Genomic DNA, 18,306 nt, shown 5'->3' with positions numbered 1-18,306 from the left:
TAACCGAAGATGCAGACCTGCCCCAATAGAGGGAGCTTCCTCATCAAGAAGGCTAGGTCCAGTCCCTGGCCTTTTATAAAATGAAAGAGTAAACCCATGTGACTCTTGGTTACATTATTTCATATGCCTCTCATTTTAACAAAGTAGAAGATTGAAATCCAGAATTTGGGTCTTTCCATAAAGGACCAGCTGTTTTTACAAATAAAGGGCAAAATGAGGCCCACTCTTTCCCTTGCTTAATGAATTATATTGCAGAATTCAGGATTTCCAGAGAGACTTGGATTATGGAAAGAAAAGAATCTTTAGTCAGCCTTTGTCTCATTTGCATTAAAGAAACCTCAGATAAACCTATCAAGGAAAGTTCTCTTCAAATTTATACAGAGAGAATATGTGTCTGTGGCTTCTCAAGAAATAAGGAAGGATTGAGCAGACAGTTGACAGAACCCATGTCTGCATACTTGCTAGTCTCCTTCTGCACAGTAACTGGTTTGTGAACTAGACAAAGTAGAAAATTGGAAGGGCAAAGTAAGGTAGAACTTTCTAGATTAGACATACTATTTATTGTACTAAAGATTCTTGAGGTAACAGAGGTGAATTGAATAAACAAGCAAGAAAGGAACAAACTAGGAAGAATCATATAATGTCAGTGCTTATCTTTTGCATTCAAAAATTTATTCATATTTTCATGTGTAACTGTAGACAATGATGCTAACTTAAATGAATTCTTTTACTGATTTCCTCTGCTCACTGGAAAATGACAACTATTCTCTGAAGCATAATTCTGCCATTTCCACCCCTGAAATTATTTTTATTTCTTGAAATTATTATTTGCACTGAAATTCACCTTTTTTTTCCTGTGAAGACTCTTAATACATCCACAAATGTAGTTACTATGTTGCATGATTAAACAGAAAATCTATGTAATGTTACTTTAAGTTGAGCATTCTTACTCTGGGGGTGGGGGGAGTCTATGAATTTGCTTTGTAATATTTTGATGTGTCTTTCAACAGAAATGCTTTTCTACCTAATCCTATGTATTTTATCGTATGAATTTTAAAACATTATTCAGAGGAGGGAGTCATAGACTTTATCAGATTGCCAAAGGGTCCATGACACAAATGAGGTTAAGAATCCCTCCCTTGGGGCGGCTAGGTGGTACAGTGGATAAAGCACCAGCCCTGGAGTCAGGAGTACCTGCATTGAAATCCTGGTCTCAGACACTTAATAATAACCTAGCTGAGTGGCTTGGGCAAGGCACTTAACCCCATTTGCCTTGCAAAAAAAAGAATCCCTCCCTTTAGATTTTTCCTGTAGACTTCCTCTACTGATTTTTCTACTGTTGGGCTAAGAATGAAACTAAAACTGACATTTCTTTCTCTGTTTTCAATGCTTTGTCAGAATCCTCATCACTGTGTCCATGAAAGTTATCCCCCAGAGGGGTAGTGTAGATATGAATAATAACTGCAAAATAATTTAATTTTTCTTGCATATTTGAGAATATATATATATCCTGGTGTAATGATAAATATTGAGAACCAGGAGATTTGATTTTAATTCCTACCTCTGAAATCTACTTAGCTTTGTGACCTTGGGTCACCACTTAAGCTCTCAGTCTCAGTTTTCTCATCTGTTAAATGGAAGTTCTAAATAGAACCTCTTTGAATCTACATATCAAACATGCAATCTAAAGAATGTAACCTTTACTCTTGTTTTTCAGTTCCTGCAGAAAGACACATCTCTACCTCATCTCAGCTATCCTTGAGTCCTATTATATCTCCAACCACATTTGGTAAAATATTTGTGCCCTATGAATTGAAAAACTGGAGAAATCTGTTATCTAGTGACTAAACTTAAGAAAAATCATATTTTCTTTTAGCCTTCATTATTATGAAATATAAAATCTACCCAATGGTCATATTTGATACAAATATAATTTTCCCCCTCAGGAAGCTAACCTCAAAAAAAAAATTATGGGATAAAAAATAACATTTAATGTTAAACTCTGCCAAAATAAGCTGATGGAAAATTACTCTAGGACATAGTTCCATGTGATCTGAAGTGTATCATGTGCTTCACACGACTACTTTTCTAAAGAAATTCTAACTTTAAAATGTCAGATCAACTATTTAACCCATCTGGTAGCCCAATGCAGTCTTAACAATGCGAAGTCCTAAGACTTCACAGGAAAGTAGATGGTGCAGTTGATAGAGGAAAGTATTTATAGTCAAGAATATGTGAATTTGAATCATGACTCAGACATTACCAACTAGACAAGTCCTTTCAACCTTTCAGATTTATTTTCCTCATCTGTAAAACAGGTTTAATAATAGCATATACACCTCATAAGATGTTTTTGAGGATCAAATGAGATAGCATATGTAAAGTACTAGGCAGGGGCAGCTAGGTGGTGTAGTGGATAAAGCACCAGCCCTGGAGTCAGGAGTACCTGGGTTCAAATCCAGTCTCAGACACTTAATAATTACCTAGCTGTGTGGCCTTGGGCAAGCCACTAAACCCCATTTGCCTTGCAAAAACCTAAAAAAAATAATAATAAAATAAAGTACTAGGCAAATCTTAAATCACTGTACAACTATGTTTAACTATGGTATCATTAACATATCTTGAACTTCAGACTTGCCCACCCCCACTCCCAGACTGCCTTAGAAGAATGTTCTAGAGCAAAAGACTCTCTTTAAAAAAGCAAACCTATTTGTCTGAAGTTCAAATCCTAGGGAGCATTTGGCCACTATTTTCCCATTTTATCCAATGACGTAAAGTTAGTCTAGAACATATTTTTCTTTTGATCATGTGAAATATGAATCAGGGTAAAGCAAAATTAGCTCTCTCTTACTTTGGATTAATGAGTGGTCTGTGTATGAATACAAGGATATCATCAGACTTTAAATAATCTGCACACATCTGTGTAATTTGCTCAATAATTTAATTTAATTGCTATAAATCTCTCATTTTTAATTAAGGTATTTTGGTGATTTTATAACCTACTTTCTGTTTTCAAGTACACATATCAAAATCATGCTTGTATATTTTGTAAACACAATTTATAATGAATACTTTATCCTAAACATTTGCTAATATGTAGATGCTTATTTAAAATTACAATTGTTTAAAAGTGTAATTTTAGTCACATTTTCTATAAAATATTATTTAGATTAAATAACAAATACTAATTCCATACATATAAATCAAGGAAAAGTCTTAATTTTGGTTTCTATGTAATGAATGTGTTTGTTTTCATCAGTCCCAGAAGAAAGTACAATTAGAATCAAGCAATCAAAGACAACTATAGGTAATAATAATATCTCCTTGATTGTCCATTTTCCTTATTACAAGACTGAAGTAAGGGCAAGGCAGTGTCCACTTTTAAGAACCTATAAGAGTAACATCACTTCCTCTCACAATTTTCTTTATTATTATTATTATTATTATTATTATTATTATTATTATTATTATTATCTTCTAGGCACAATGTCATTTGGTCCTGAATTGTCCACTTTTGCTTGTTTTTCTAAAGCCCCCAAATATTGTTTTATAAGCTGTGAATATAAATCTGTTTCTCATTGATAATTCTGGTGTCAAAATGCTCTTATACATCAGAGTGCAATACCTACATGTATCATATGCGTGTATACATATATGCATACACACAAACACACACACACACACACACACACACACACACACACACACACACACATATATATATATATATATATATATATATATATATATATATATATATATATATGTATGCCTTATGGGAAACTTTGAATCAAATCTCTTGTTGTACTCCTATAGCATGTCCACTTTAATTCTCTGCTATATTCCTGAAGGGACAGGAAATTAAACAATAATAGCATATTTTTATTAAATTAATCAAATTAAATTGATTTGACTTTGTCACATATAAAATATTATTTAGATTAAATAACAAATACTAATTCCATACATATAAATCAAGGAAAAGTCTTAATTTTGGTTTCTATGTAATGACTGTGTTTGTTTTCATCAGTCCCAGAAGAAAGTACAATTAGAATCAAGCAACCAAAGACAACTATAGGTAATAATATCTCCTTGATTGTCCATTTTCCTTATTACAAGACTGGGGTAAGGGCAAGGCAGTGTCCACTTTTAAGAACCTATAAGAGTAACATCACTTCCTCTCACAATTTTCATTATTATTATTATTATTATTATTACTATTATTATTATTATCATCATCTTCTAGGCATGATGTCATTTGGTTCTGAATTATCTACTTTTGCTTGTTTTTCTAAAGCCCCCAAATGTTTTATAAGTTGTGAATATAAATCTCTTTCTCATTGATAATTCTGGTGTCAAAATGCTCTTATACATCAGAGTGCAATACATACATGTATCATATGCATGTATACATATATGCATACACACACACACACACACACACACACATATATATATATATATATATATATATATATATATATATATATATATATATATGCCTTATGGGAATCTTTGAATCAAATCTCTTGTTGTACCCCTATAGCATGTCCACTTTAATTCTCTGCTATATTCCTGAAGGGACAGGAAATTAAATAATAATAGCATTTTTTAAATTAAATTAATCAAATTAAATTGATTTGCTTTTCTGTCACATATACTTTTTATTAAGACTCTAGCTTGCTTTTGATGACTATGTATACTTGACCATATTCATGATCCCAAGTAAAGGCTTTCTTTTCCTTTCCATGTCCATTTCATGTCTGAGCTTAAAAGAATGTATTAATAAGCTTGGGCTATTTCTTTTGAGGTCTTTAACAAGGAAGGTCCTTGTTTCAGCTCTTTTAGCCAAAAGAGCTACTGACTTTCAATCTTCCCTTCACCAGCAACAACAATAAATAAAAAACTCAGATAAAATGATCATGAATTCTTAAACTGATTCTTTAGTTCTTCTACAGCAAAAGCATTCTTGAAATTGTGCTTTATGTGACAAATTCTGCTGAGTGACTTAGCTGCTCCCTAAGACTAAGTTATACATTTTGAGCTATTGCTTATTCAAAACCCTAGGTACCATTTAGCAAAATACTTTTTTGTCAGAGTATTGATAGTATCTAGTAGTCTATTTCATTGCCCAAAAACAGTTTTTCTCTAATATGAGAGCAATACAATTTTTCCAATTTTAAAAATAGAAGGATGTCACTTTATCATAGAATGTTTATCGCTATATTATGGAGTGGCAGAATAGGTATATTGGATAGAGAGTTGACCTTAGGGTCAGGAAGATATGAGATCAAGTTCTGCCTTCAAAATATATGTGCTCTGTGACCAAGGGTCAAGTTATTTGCCTGTCAACCCAGAAAACTATAAATTGCAAACCAATGACATCTTGCAACAATAAAGAAGTATTTAAGTGCTTACTATGTATCAGTCACTGTGCCAAACTGGGATACAAGTAGAAAGATAGTCCCTGCCCTAAAGGAGCTTACATTATTATGGATATCAATATATATGTTGGTCAAGGAAATATGCCACCAATAAGAAACTTTCTACCTAAATTAGATCAAAAGTTCAGTTGTTTTTTTTTTTAAATTTTGAATGAACCTTTATACAATTCCACAATCTGATTTATACCACAAACTCACAATGGACTTTACTCCTATATCATAAATCAAAAATTAACTTTGCATTTCTGCCAAGTAAAGTTATTCTCTCTATCTCTTGGCTAGGAAGCTTGGTTCTTGATATAATATCTTTTATTTTCATGTATCAATTCATGCATATGTTAAAGTCTATTACTTATGTTGGAACAGGAATGACAGATTTTCTTATAAGGAAATAAATATCACAGTTTACTTACATTCATTAGATTTTACTGCACAAGAAATCTGAGTTCACTGAACATCATAGTCCCACAATTTTCTAAGAACTAGAAAGAAATTTTGCTTGTGATAGAAATTTGAACTTTTTTGAGTTGATGAAAAAAAAGGAGATTATAATATGTTCCCATAAGCATATTCATTTCTATTCTTTGGATTTAACCATTTGATAATGCCAATTTATCTTAGCTTTTAAATCAACAATTCTTAAAAAAGAAAGAAAAAAACAAATATGGAAGTAAAATAGAGAGAGAGAGAGAGAGAGAGAGAGAGAGAGAGAGAGAGAGAGAATGTAATTTTGTAGCAACAGAAAGCTAAACTCTTCCAGAGAACTAAAAACTATGTGAGGGGAAAAGAGGGTAAGCAAAAAGTAACATATTTATAGTATGGAGGATTTATTAACAACAGATCTCTTTTCAGATTCTACTTTCCTTAATCCTAGCTTTTCTTTGTATATTATTATTATTACTGTAACTATTCAGAAAAGTTATAAACTTTATTGTTTAATTATACGCATTACATTTGCAGAGGTATATCAAGGTGCTTTCTCCTTCAAGTTCCAGTTAAACAATAAATTCAAGTTCCAAATAAACAATAAATTTAATTTACAACTGGAAATCCCTTAGTTTTGTCATTGTAATTCCCCCATAAACTCCAGGATTGAAAAATAAAATGTTTCCTACTTGCCAATGGATTTTCCATATTACTAATCTTCCTTGATCTTCATCCTCACAACGATCTCCTGTTCCAATATCCCTCCATGCTTTCAAACCAGGTCAGCATCTTTCCTCTGATTTCACTATCCTTCCTTCCTAATCTTGACTCTATAATTATCCATTTCACTGTAATTCTGTCTTCTACTCACACCACTGACCCCTTATCCTAATGTATTGTCACTAATGTATTATCAAACTTCAAACATATTCCCTCTTTACTCTTACTTGTGCTGCTAAATAATACTAGAGGAAATATTGTACAATAGTGGAATAGGTCCACTATAAATTTGTATCATCTAATTCCAATGGAAACCCTTTGTAACAAAATAATCCATATAATGCTCCCCACAGTGGCTCTTTCAAATCTTTTCTTCTCTCCTGAAGCCTCCAACACCATCTTCTTTTCTTCTCAGCACAAAATCTCATTTCATACTATACTGAAAAAAATTAGAAATCATTCTCCATTACTTTTCTCTTCTCCACTAATATAAATTTAAAAACCATTGACATGAGCATTATTCTCCATCCTCTCTGCCTTTGCTCTAGTGTCTTCTAGCCAAGGCCAACACCTCTCTACTTGTGCCTTCAATTCCTGCTCTACCACCTTCTCTATAGCTTACCTCCACAATCATTCCTTCTTGCTCTCTAATTTTCAATCTCTCTCTTTTATTGATTCCTTTTCTGCTACTTACAAATGTGTCCAAGTTTCTTCTGTGCTTGTAAACCCTTTTTATGACCCTACCATCCCCTCAAGGCAATTTATTATGTCTTCATTTTTTCAATAATCAAGCTACTAAAAAAATTATGTTCAATATTTTTACTTACCCTCCCTCCCTCATATCTCATTCCCTTTTTAATTTGGTTCTACCTTCATCACCCACTGAAAACTTCTCTCTCCAAGGTTACCAACAATTTCTTAATGGATAAATATAATGACCCTTTCTCTGTCCTCATAATTCTTGACCTCTCTGAAGCATTTAACACTATTGACTACCTCTTCCTCCTGAATTTTTGAGTTTCCTGGATTCTCCCCTCACTCCCCTTCCCTGATTTCAGATCTGATGCCTTATACATTAGACCACATGGATATTCATGGATATACTGAAGTAGGTAGAACTGAGTGGAAAACTAGCAGCTTCCCAAATTGTGTTGTATTTGTCTAAACAAATGGGGGTGGGGGGAGATAGGGAGCATGGCTAGGAAGAGTTGGTCCATAAGGCAGGGGAAGATGTCCTAAATCTGTGTCAATAAATGGGCAAGCAAAATTCATCACTACTGAAGTGGTCAGGATTGATGCAGATTCATCCCATAATCCCAACAATGGGGATGATTCATACCATGACTTTTGTTAATTAATGTAAATAACTAGGTGTACTCTTTGGGGTTTTAACATACACTTGTTGATGTCTCTTTTGATTTTATTAGACTTCACAATATATTCTCCCTTCTATAATTATAAAAAAAATTGTATTCCTTTACAACATTCAAGGATAAAATAGTGTTAAACTAAACAATGATGAAAAGCAACAACAACTCTCTCAAAAGTGACTTTTTTTACTTCTTCAAACAAGTCTGAACTTAATTCTATACCAGTAGTACATGCTATAGTCCCCAGCTAGCTGCCATATAGATTCTAGAATTCATGAAAATTTTCAGTTCAGCAAAAAAGGGAAGGGACAAGAAAGTAGCCAGAAAAGAGAGCAAAGATAAGGAAACTGATCTGTGCTAAAGTTGGTCAAAATTGCATGATAATTTTATCACAAATCTGCTACCTTTATTTAGTTTTCCATAGTGGAATATCTTTTATTTGCTCTATTAGCTTGTATTATAGAAAACTTCCAATACTATGAAGGCTCAGGGAGAGAATGTCTGTTATAAGTAGGTGATTTTGTTTTGTGACTATAGATATTCATCCTTTATATTTCCCTAATAGAAAAAATGAGATTGTGGCATCCTAGTCTATTTGCTTAATGACCTTATTAGCTTTTCAATTTTTTATCTTCAGTGCTGACCACAGTGTCTTGTGTATGATCAGCATTTAATAAATTTTTGTTATTGATGTTTTATTTTTCAGTTATGAAAATTATTCCAAATATGAAGTACATAATAAGAATTGGAGACAAGGTTATTAAAATAGTATGCAAATTGACCTTTCTTATTTTTGTTTCATTTACCTGTAACAGTTCCAACAACCATCATACTGAGAACAGCCATACCAACAACATTAGGTACCAGTTTACCAAGAGAATGTGTTTGTTTTTGCATCTCATTATATAATCAAATGCTTGTCTTCTGTCACAATTTTTTGTTAATCAGCTTTACCCCTTTATACTCTCTTCTCCTAGACACTCAACAAATTAACTACTCTTAATTGGTTTTTCTTACCAGAACATCTTTCATTTTACTTTACTGTCTTCTATCAGATGTCTTCCAAAACTATCATTAGAAGATATGCATGCATGTTAAAAAAATAAAAGGTACTAGACCAGACAAAAGACCTAGACCAGACAAAAGACTCTGGCTGCCATGAAATAAAATTCAAAGCAAATCCATCCTCTTATAATTATGTTAGCCATTTCCCTTTCTCTTTCCCCACAGTTTCAAAATGTGAATTCCATATTTTTGTCTATCTCGAAACTCTTTCCAAAGCATTGCCATTTTTTCCATTTTAAAAAATATTCTTTCATGTGCTACATTTTCCCCCATGACTAACAAAGATTATTCATTCCATCATTTATACTTAAGGGATTTCATGTGGCTGTTTTGTTAGACACCAGGTGTGATGCCTAAAGGACACAATGTCTTCTAACCTGGGCTTTTTCTTTCAGCTCCCAGAGATACACACAAGCCAGACCCAGATGTCCTTCAAACCAAACCTGGTAAATGCATTATTTTGTTTTTCAAGATAGTGAGAAGATTCTTTCAAAACTAATTCCTTGAAATGAATACAGATGTTTTTGTTATTATTGAAGATAATGTTAAGAGAAACTATAAATGTATGTGTATATTTTAATGTTAAATCACACTGCTATCTTGCTGGAATATACTCCCCTAATGATGTGGATAATGTGGATGAAAGCAAGCAGACAAGCTAAAAACCCATCTTTTTTCACTATTTTTTTACACCAGAATGACTTTCTTAAACTTAATTTTTTCAATTAATGAGCATTTATTTTCTTTCCTCATTATTTCCTCTCTCTTTCAAAGAAAAAGAAAGAAAAAATCTAAATCTTTGTAATAATTATTCATAGCAAAGCCAGATGAATTCTTACATTGACCAAGTCTAAAGCTCTATGTCTTATTTTGTAATTTGAGCTCATTGCTCTCTGTCAGGAGTTAGGCTTCCTCATCACTTATAATTGATTATTGCCTTGATCAAAATACTAAACCACTTTTCAAGAGAGGGTATTGCTAAAAATATTGGAAATTATTACTTATTGAGCTCTCAAATACCTTCAAAATGATGACATATTGCTCAAAAGAAGTTAGAGTTGGGATCTACTCCTAAAGTAGATATTTATGCACATACCATCATTCCCCAGCATAACCAAAACTGAAGAAATGAAAATCCATGCTAATCTATGTTACCTAAGTTACCCATGAAGAGAGGGCAGTTTAGTTATCTATTGTAAAAAATTTCTCAGGTTAAACAAATGTTATGTGTTGTTTGACTATATTTAGAAATGAAGAAATTTGAGTTGGACAGGTAAAAATTATCACAAATGTTTATGTGTGTCTGTGTGTTGTTTTGCTTTTGACATAGTCCTGGAACCTGTTACATTTAGAATTGAACCACAAAAGCCAACAATGGGTAACGTTCATTTTTCCTTATTGAGAAATTCTAATTTTCTGTTTTCTCTTTCCTCTAAGTCCTCCTTAAAATGATCATCTTATGTCATCATTTTTTAAAATCCTATTCCATCCCATTCCCTTTTCATTTTTTTTACTAGGTGCTTTGTCCTTTGCATAGAAGACACTGAGCCACTGCATTTTTATTGTTTCCAAATTTAAAAATGTTTTCACCACAATTAAGGCAATAGCCATGTTTAGCTCTGAATTATGACTGTGAAAGATTCATCACTGGGTCTGTTAGCATTCTCTATTCTTGCCAAAGCTTCCTGTTCCAAAGTGTTTCATATTTAAAACTCATTTTCATGATCTAAAATAGTTTTCCTGAAAATTCATTTCTTTTTTCCTCCATTTTTCACCTAAAGGTCATCATTTTCTGTTTCAGTCCATGGCATGTTGTGTATATATATATATGTATGTATATATAATTTGCATTTGGCCTGGTAGTGTGGATATTGGATATCACTTCCTTACAATTTTGGACTTTTCTTTTCCAGCTCCCATAGGGACAAAAGACATTCCTTTTAAGCCTAAGATTTCAGCAAGCCCAAGTCAAGGTACACTACAAATCACAACAGGTAATTTTTTGTTTTGAAATTTCTGTTGAATTATGAGTCTCTTAACAACTACATTAAAGGAGCCTATGATTTTATTTCAAATAATCTTGAATAGTTTTCTTTCAAATAACAGAAAAGTGCTTTTCTCTAATCTGAAAGGAAGATATGATTTTGATTTTATTGAATAGGAACTTATTCTTGCTTCTTTCATTCCCAGGTTGTTGTGTGAAGTCTTGGGGTGGGGGTGGGGGGACAGAGGAATCAGCATATTTTAAAAAGAGATTACAAAACTTTCAGACAATTTTGATTTTAAAAAGTAGTTTCATTCAAGTATCTAAAGAAAAAAACTAAACATCTAAAAGTAGTAATATTTATTAAATCTACCCATTCATGCTCATTTTGGGAGCTCTTAATGACCACATCAGACATTATTAGAATGTATATTGTCAAAAGTGAGTGGGAACATTGCATGTTGCATAGAAGGCCAGCTCTGAAGTCAGGGTCACCTTGCCTCATAGATATCTATATTTATTTATTTATTTGTTTATTTGTTTGTTTGTTTGTTTGTTTATTTATACTTATCTCTATATCTTTGTATTATATATATATGTATACATACATGTATATACATAGATACACATGTGTGTTTATATGGTCAAGTCATTTGAAAAATCAATGCTCCAGTCAACTTCCTAACATTATAAGTTGTAAATGAATTGTCAATAGAGAGAATTTCTAAATGTATTTTTTCCTACATGAATGAAATCATTTTTGCAGAGCTCTCCCCCCAAAAAAGGATCAAAATGCCCCAAAGAAATTAGGTTTATTATAATTATATAGTAAAGATACTCTAATATGATTATTTGAGAGAACTATTTTCTGGTTTTCTTATTACTAAAGAAACTTGTTTTTATAATAAACAAAACTCCAGTTAACTACCATCAAATATTATATTGGTGTAGTGTCTTTTATTTTTATTTCAGAACATTTATTTATAGGATAGAAACCCTTCAGTCTCCAGATCCATATAGACCATCTCTGTAAGCTTTAGTTACCTGCATTATAATCCATTCATTATGGAAAATTTTTTATTAGAATTTGAGTATTTTCCTTGAATCATTTGATAAAATATACTACAGTTACATTCATTTTCTAGATTTCTGATGGCATTACTTCACTGTAATAATTTCCATCGCTCAGTTACCCAATGTTTAAGTGTCATTTTTTATTGAAATCTCACCCCAAGAAACATGATTGTTTTCAGGCTAGTTAGAGATTTTTCTCTAGTTACATGTATATTTTATCTTTACTAAAGTCTTTACCAAAAAAGTCTAGCATGATTCAAAATTAACATAAAATCCATTTTTAAGTCTTGTGATTTTGTTGTGATCATCCAATCACAACATATACCATAAATACACACACACACACACACACACACACACACACACACACACACACACACACACACACACACACACACACCGACCCATTCACATACCCAACTGTCTTTCTTTCTTTCATTTCCTTTAAATAAAACCATTGATTTGTATGGGAGGTTTGATTCTATCATGACTCTCTCTACTGAGATTAAATAATTGGAAACATTCAAAAAAATTCTTTCCTCAGAAAAGGATATGTTTTCAGTAAGAAAATAGAAAACTAAAGATTTCAATTATGATTGATTTTGGTAGACAGAAAATTAAATGCATTTTCCATCTATGATAACACAAATAAATAATCTATTCATTTGGACTCTTATTAACTAGGCTCTAAGATTTTGTTTTCTGTGATGCTGAAGGATTACAAGTCCTATCTGTACACTCCGAATTCCACAATCTATGACAAAGAAACATTAAATAAAAATAGAATGGTTATGTGAAAATAACCACATTCAAATAATGTAAGAAGTCCTTATAGCTAGCAGGTGCAGTAGATAGAGTATGACCCTGAAATTGGGAAGACTCATCATTCTGAATTCAAATCTCGTTTCAGACACTTATTAACAGTGTGACCCAGGGCAAATCACTTAACCATGGTTTGCCTCAGTTGTCTCAACTGTAAATGGGGAAAATAGCAATACTTAGCACAAAGTAGATGCTTAGCAAATGTTTATTGATTGATTAACAGTTCCTAATTCATAGGATCATTTTAAGGATCAAATGTGATAAAATTTTTAAGCACTAGGCACAGTATCTGTCATATATGTTAATATTTATTCCCTTCCTATTATGTTCTCCTACATTATGTAATTTATTATATGCCAATATGGAAATTTAAAAATTTCTATTTTATATATCCATTGTTTACAATCTGCTTTGTTGTGTAGAGAGAAACATTTACACAGTTGTTGACTCTAACAAAACAGCTTTATTAACTACAATAAATGAGTGCTATTATCTTAATTTTTCTCTTTAGATCTCTCAAAATATATGCCTTTTTCCCCCCTTTCAGCAGAAACAGTTCATTCCACTCAGGAACCAATCACCACCAAGACCACTCGAAGACCTAAGCGAATAAAGACAACTCAGGGTAATAATAGTTTTTTTGCCCCATCACTGCATAATCACTTTTCCATTTTATAACAAGGAATACATTCCTCTCAAAAAATAAGATTTCCATTGCTACAGATAACTTATTTCTTTCTATTCACAGGTACAGATCCATAACTAAATCTAAGTGCTTTAAATTTAACAAGATTTATAAATAATACATTGTCTAATTTTAAGGATTGAGAGGATTGAGTGCTTCTTGAAGTGAACTGAAAATTAAGGTTCTCTTCATTTTTTCTATCAGATACTTAATTTTCTGTGTAATTTCCCCCCCATCTATCCTACAAAAAGAATATCTGCCTATGTCTGTGGCTCTCTTTATCTCTCTACTTTCCCTTCTCTCCTCTTTACCTGCTCCTCCATTTCTCTATCTAAACTGAAACGTTCCTAGAGATCACCTAGTTGAACTCACCCATTTGACAAAAGAATCTCAAAAAACTAAAGTCTCAAAGTCTCAAAGAACTAAAGTGATTGATCTAAGGTCACATGGATAAAGAACCAAAATAAAACACAGGTCCTCTTAATCCTAGACCAGTCTCTTTTGTCTATCTCATCTCTGATTTGCTCTCCTAGAGTCAACTACGATTCAATCATTTTTTAACAATATGATTTTTAATGTGCAACTAGAAGTCAATTGCACATTAGAAGCCACTTCCAAAAACTGTGATGTAGTGGATAGATATCTGATCTCAAAGTCAAGGTTTATATTCAAATCTTCTCTAACATACAAGCCAAATCCACAACTGTGTGAGTCTAAATTAATCCCTTAGTTTCTTAGTGCTTTAGGTCAGTCGAGTCAAAATCACATTGAAATGGAGGTTACTAATCTAGACAAAAAGGTGGCTAGGTGCAACAAAGGATAGAGAGCTGGGCCTGGACTTTGCAAGATTCGTCTTTCTGAGTATTAACTGTGTGACCCTGATGTATTTGCTTCACTTTCCTTAGTTGTAAAATGAGCTGGAGAAGAAAATGACAAATCACTCCATTATCTTTGCCAAGAAAACCCCAGATAGGGTTACAAAGAGTCAGACATAAGTGAAATGACTGAACAACAACAATCTCTTCATGAGGATCTATTGCTGTTGCTATTGTTTTCACCTTCACCAACATCTTCATCATCCAGGCAAACAAGGTTAAGTGATTTGCCCAGGGTCACACAGCTGGTAAGTGTTCTAAAAAGTCTGGACTCGTGTTCAGAAAGGTTAATTCTGAACTCTAGACCAAGGATTCTCCATTCACTGTGCCCTCTAGTTGCCCATAAGAATATCTCCAGGCTAAATATTGATTTAGTTCTAAAATGTGATATCTATGCTTTAATTGTATTTTTGTTAAATATTTGTTAAATATTTCTCAATTACTTTTGAATCTAGTTACACTTGTACTTGACATTCAGGAGTGCTGTGATGGTGTGTCTGACATCTCTTTATAATATTTTATAAATTGCAGAAAAAGTATCACCCTGCTGTGGTCAAGATTTTCCTTACAGTAATGAAATCACAGGTCCAGTTCCTATCCTCTGTTTATGGAACATTTTCTACACAACCAACTCCACACTAGACAAAAGAAGTATGTCCACAAGGAGTTTACACAGTTATTGGTGGGAAAAGATCTAACACATGCCAGAGTTAGATATAACCACATATGAGAGCATGATTGGCATAAAGAGCAGATATTACAGAGGAGTGCAAGAAAGGGAGAAGTCAAAGTGGACCAGAAAGCAAGAATATTTATAGAGAAGGCAAGACTTGCACAAAACTTTAAATGAAAGTTTTTGGTCAGAAAGGATAGGAGGAGATAGGACATTGCAAGCAATGTGAGGAAGTATCAGAGTATATTTCTTGACTGAGAATTCCAGCCTACATGGAATGGAGAATCTGTGCTGAGCAGCACTTAGACATTAGATCATATGGGTAGGATCATGGGATTTAACACTGGAAAATACCTTCAAGATCATCTAGTCAAACTCCATTTTACAGATGAAAAAAACTGAGACTTAAAGAGCTGAAGTAATTTGTCCAAGGTTACATCAATAGAAACAAGAATTGCAATTCTTACCCAGTTTCACTTACCCTAAATATGGAATTTTTTCCACCAAGTCATAGAGCGAGCTTCTAGAAGAAAGACCTTGAATTCCAAAATAATTAATTTTGGAATTCTGTAAGGGAAAATATGAAGAGAGGGAGTGAAAGTTAATGAACAAGAATCTTGTTCAACCCGCCCCCCCCCCCGTGACTGATTAATAGTAAACAAAAAAAGAAATAGCTGTAGGAAGAGAAGAACCAGCACATAACAGTGGAACAGGCGCTTTTTAGGAACACAGAGATGGACAAAAATAGCAAGTGTCAAAGAAAAGTCAAAGAACTTAAGTCATAAGCTCCAACAAGAAAAACATTATTTCTCTCTTTCAAGAAAACAATTTTTGTGGGGATAGGTAGCAATGAAAGGCAGAGAGCAGGAGGATAAGAGATAAGATTTCATTGAAGTAAAGACAGCACAAATTAAATATATTGATATTCATTCAAGGAGAATGATATATTTGCAGTGAGGTTTTTACTTCCATGGCTTTCTAGTTTCTATACCTGGAAAATGCTATTATATAAATCCTTCTATATATAGGCTCATATAAATCCTCTCTCTCTCTCTCTCTCTCTCTCTCTCTCTCTCTCTCTCTCTCTCTCTCTCTCTCTCTCTTCCTCCTCCTCCTCCTCCTCCTCCTCCTCCTCCCTATCTCCCTCCTTCCCTCCCTTCCTCTCCCTCTCTCCTCTTTCCTCTCTTCCCTGACTCCCTCACCTCTCTTCCCCCCACAAGATACTTTGATCTTGCTGTAATATACAGGCTTACCGTTTGGAAAATGTTTCTCTCAATAAGTAAACAGCATTTATTAAGTATCTGTTATGTTCCATTCACTACAGAGACCATAAACATATTAAATAATTGCTGCATTTAATATCAAATTGGAGTACAATGTACATACCATAACACACACATATATAACATATATACACACATATATGCATATGCACATGTGGCTATAAATGAAGAGAAATAATGAAAAATACAAAGTAGTTATATCCAAGAACTTTAGTAAGGAAGGGCACTTGCAGTTGGAATCAGGAAAGAATTTATATAGAAAATAGGGCTTGAATTGAGTCCAAGCAGGTGAGTGATTCAATGAGGTAGAGATGAAAAGGGTTGTATTCTAGATCTGGGAAATGGCCAATGCAAAGGTGAGGAACTGGAAGCTTGAATACTGTGTCTGAGAAATAGAGAGAAGGCCAATATAATTAGGGTATAATAATGAAGCTGAAAAGATAAATTAGGGTGAGGTTTTAAAAAACTTTGAAAGAAGAAAGTATATTTATCATTGAGCCACTAGAGTGATATTAGAGTTTAGTGAATAGGGAAATGAGATAGTCATATCTCTACTTAAGGAAAATCACTTTAGCAGGTAGGTAGTGTAGGTAGACTGCAATTTAGTGTGTTTTCTATAAAGAATTCAGCAATTATATCTATGGGGTTTCCCCCCCACTTTGATGCTATATTTAAAAAATATGACTTCTTAACTTAAATCCTGCTAGTAGGCACAGTTCATTATCTACTACACTTTACAAAGGAAATAACACAAACTCAGCATAGTTCTCTACACTGAGAAACCCCTAGAGAGCAGAATGTACATGTACTGAACAAGGAAGAATCAGAAATAATTGAACTCAATTTCTAGTATATGTTAATGTCAAAATCATAAATTTCGTAGGAAACAACTCCCAATTTCTTAAGAACTGATTAAATAACTAGTATTGGGCCTGGAGTATGGAAGACTCATCTTCCTGAGTTCAAAACCAGCCTCAGAAATTTAATAGTTTTGTGACCCTAGGCAAATCACTTAACTGTGTTTGTCTCAGTGTTTTCATTTGTAAAATTTCCTTCCTGGAGAAGGAAATGACAAATCAGTTCAGTACCTTTCCCTTGCCAAGAAAACCCTAAACAGGTTCCAATAGAGTCAGACACAACTAAAACAACTGAAAAACAACAAAGCTTAGAAAACTGGAAGGTAGCCTGGCAGAAATTGAGTTTGGGCCAACATTTTGCAAAATATACAAAAATGAACTCAAAATGTATATCACCTGAATATTGAATATTGAAGATCATACCATAAAAAAAACTAGTAGACCAGATCAGATACATGGCCATGTCTTGGGGGAAATATTTCAACCACACAAATGATGAGCAAATTACAAACGACAAAAAAATTAATTTTAATTATGTGAAAATGAAAATCTTTTACACAAACAAAATGTTTTGCACTAACAAGAATAAAAAAGAAAATGTCTTTTTGGGGAAATGTATCTACTATCTCTGATATGGGTCAAATATCCAAAATATTCAAACAATTAAACTAACAGAAATATATGAAAAACTAAAAATTCCATCCTAATAAATAAATGTCCAAAGAATATGAACAAAGAATTCTTAAAAAGCATTATACATTAATAAAAATAACACAAATTGCAAGTGAAAGAAATGCAAATCAAAACAGTTCTGAAGTTTCTCCTCATACCTAGCAAATTGGCAAAGATGAAATAAGATGGCAGAAATCAATGCTGGAGAATTTGTGGGAATATAAGCATATTTTACTAGTAAGCTGTTGTTAGAAATGTGAATTGATTCCAATCATCTGACAAATCTGATAGTTTCTACCTTCACATCTCTTGTATCTTCAGGCCCTCATTACTTCTCATCTCCATTATCACAAGTA

General features: G+C 33.0%; 1 protein-coding gene across 11 annotated transcripts in view; it reads left to right on the top strand.

Annotated features, from left to right (window-relative positions):
* ABI3BP (ABI family member 3 binding protein) overlaps positions 1–18,306 on the top strand; it is a 278,236-nt gene that overhangs the window by 207,894 nt on the left and 52,036 nt on the right. For 6 of the 11 annotated variants that reach the window (XM_074214347.1, XM_074214345.1, XM_074214338.1 and 3 more), the window contains 8 exons: positions 1,718–1,789; positions 3,260–3,307; positions 4,031–4,078; positions 8,776–8,820; positions 9,421–9,471; positions 10,356–10,403; positions 10,939–11,019; positions 13,453–13,530. In XM_074214347.1, the coding sequence (XP_074070448.1) occupies positions 1,718–1,789; positions 3,260–3,307; positions 4,031–4,078; positions 8,776–8,820; positions 9,421–9,471; positions 10,356–10,403; positions 10,939–11,019; positions 13,453–13,530 (471 nt within the window). The remainder of the gene's footprint in view (positions 1–1,717; positions 1,790–3,259; positions 3,308–4,030; positions 4,079–8,775; positions 8,821–9,420; positions 9,472–10,355; positions 10,404–10,938; positions 11,020–13,452; positions 13,531–18,306) is intronic. The other 5 variants (XM_074214346.1, XM_074214343.1, XM_074214339.1 and 2 more) reach the window with 4 other exon arrangements.

The sequence above is a fragment of the Macrotis lagotis genome, chromosome 1, assembly GCF_037893015.1.
Source record: "Macrotis lagotis isolate mMagLag1 chromosome 1, bilby.v1.9.chrom.fasta, whole genome shotgun sequence".
Classification (NCBI taxonomy): Eukaryota; Metazoa; Chordata; class Mammalia; order Peramelemorphia; family Peramelidae; genus Macrotis; species Macrotis lagotis.
Note: the sequence above shows the minus strand (reverse complement) of the source record. Positions and strands in the feature narration are given on the sequence as shown.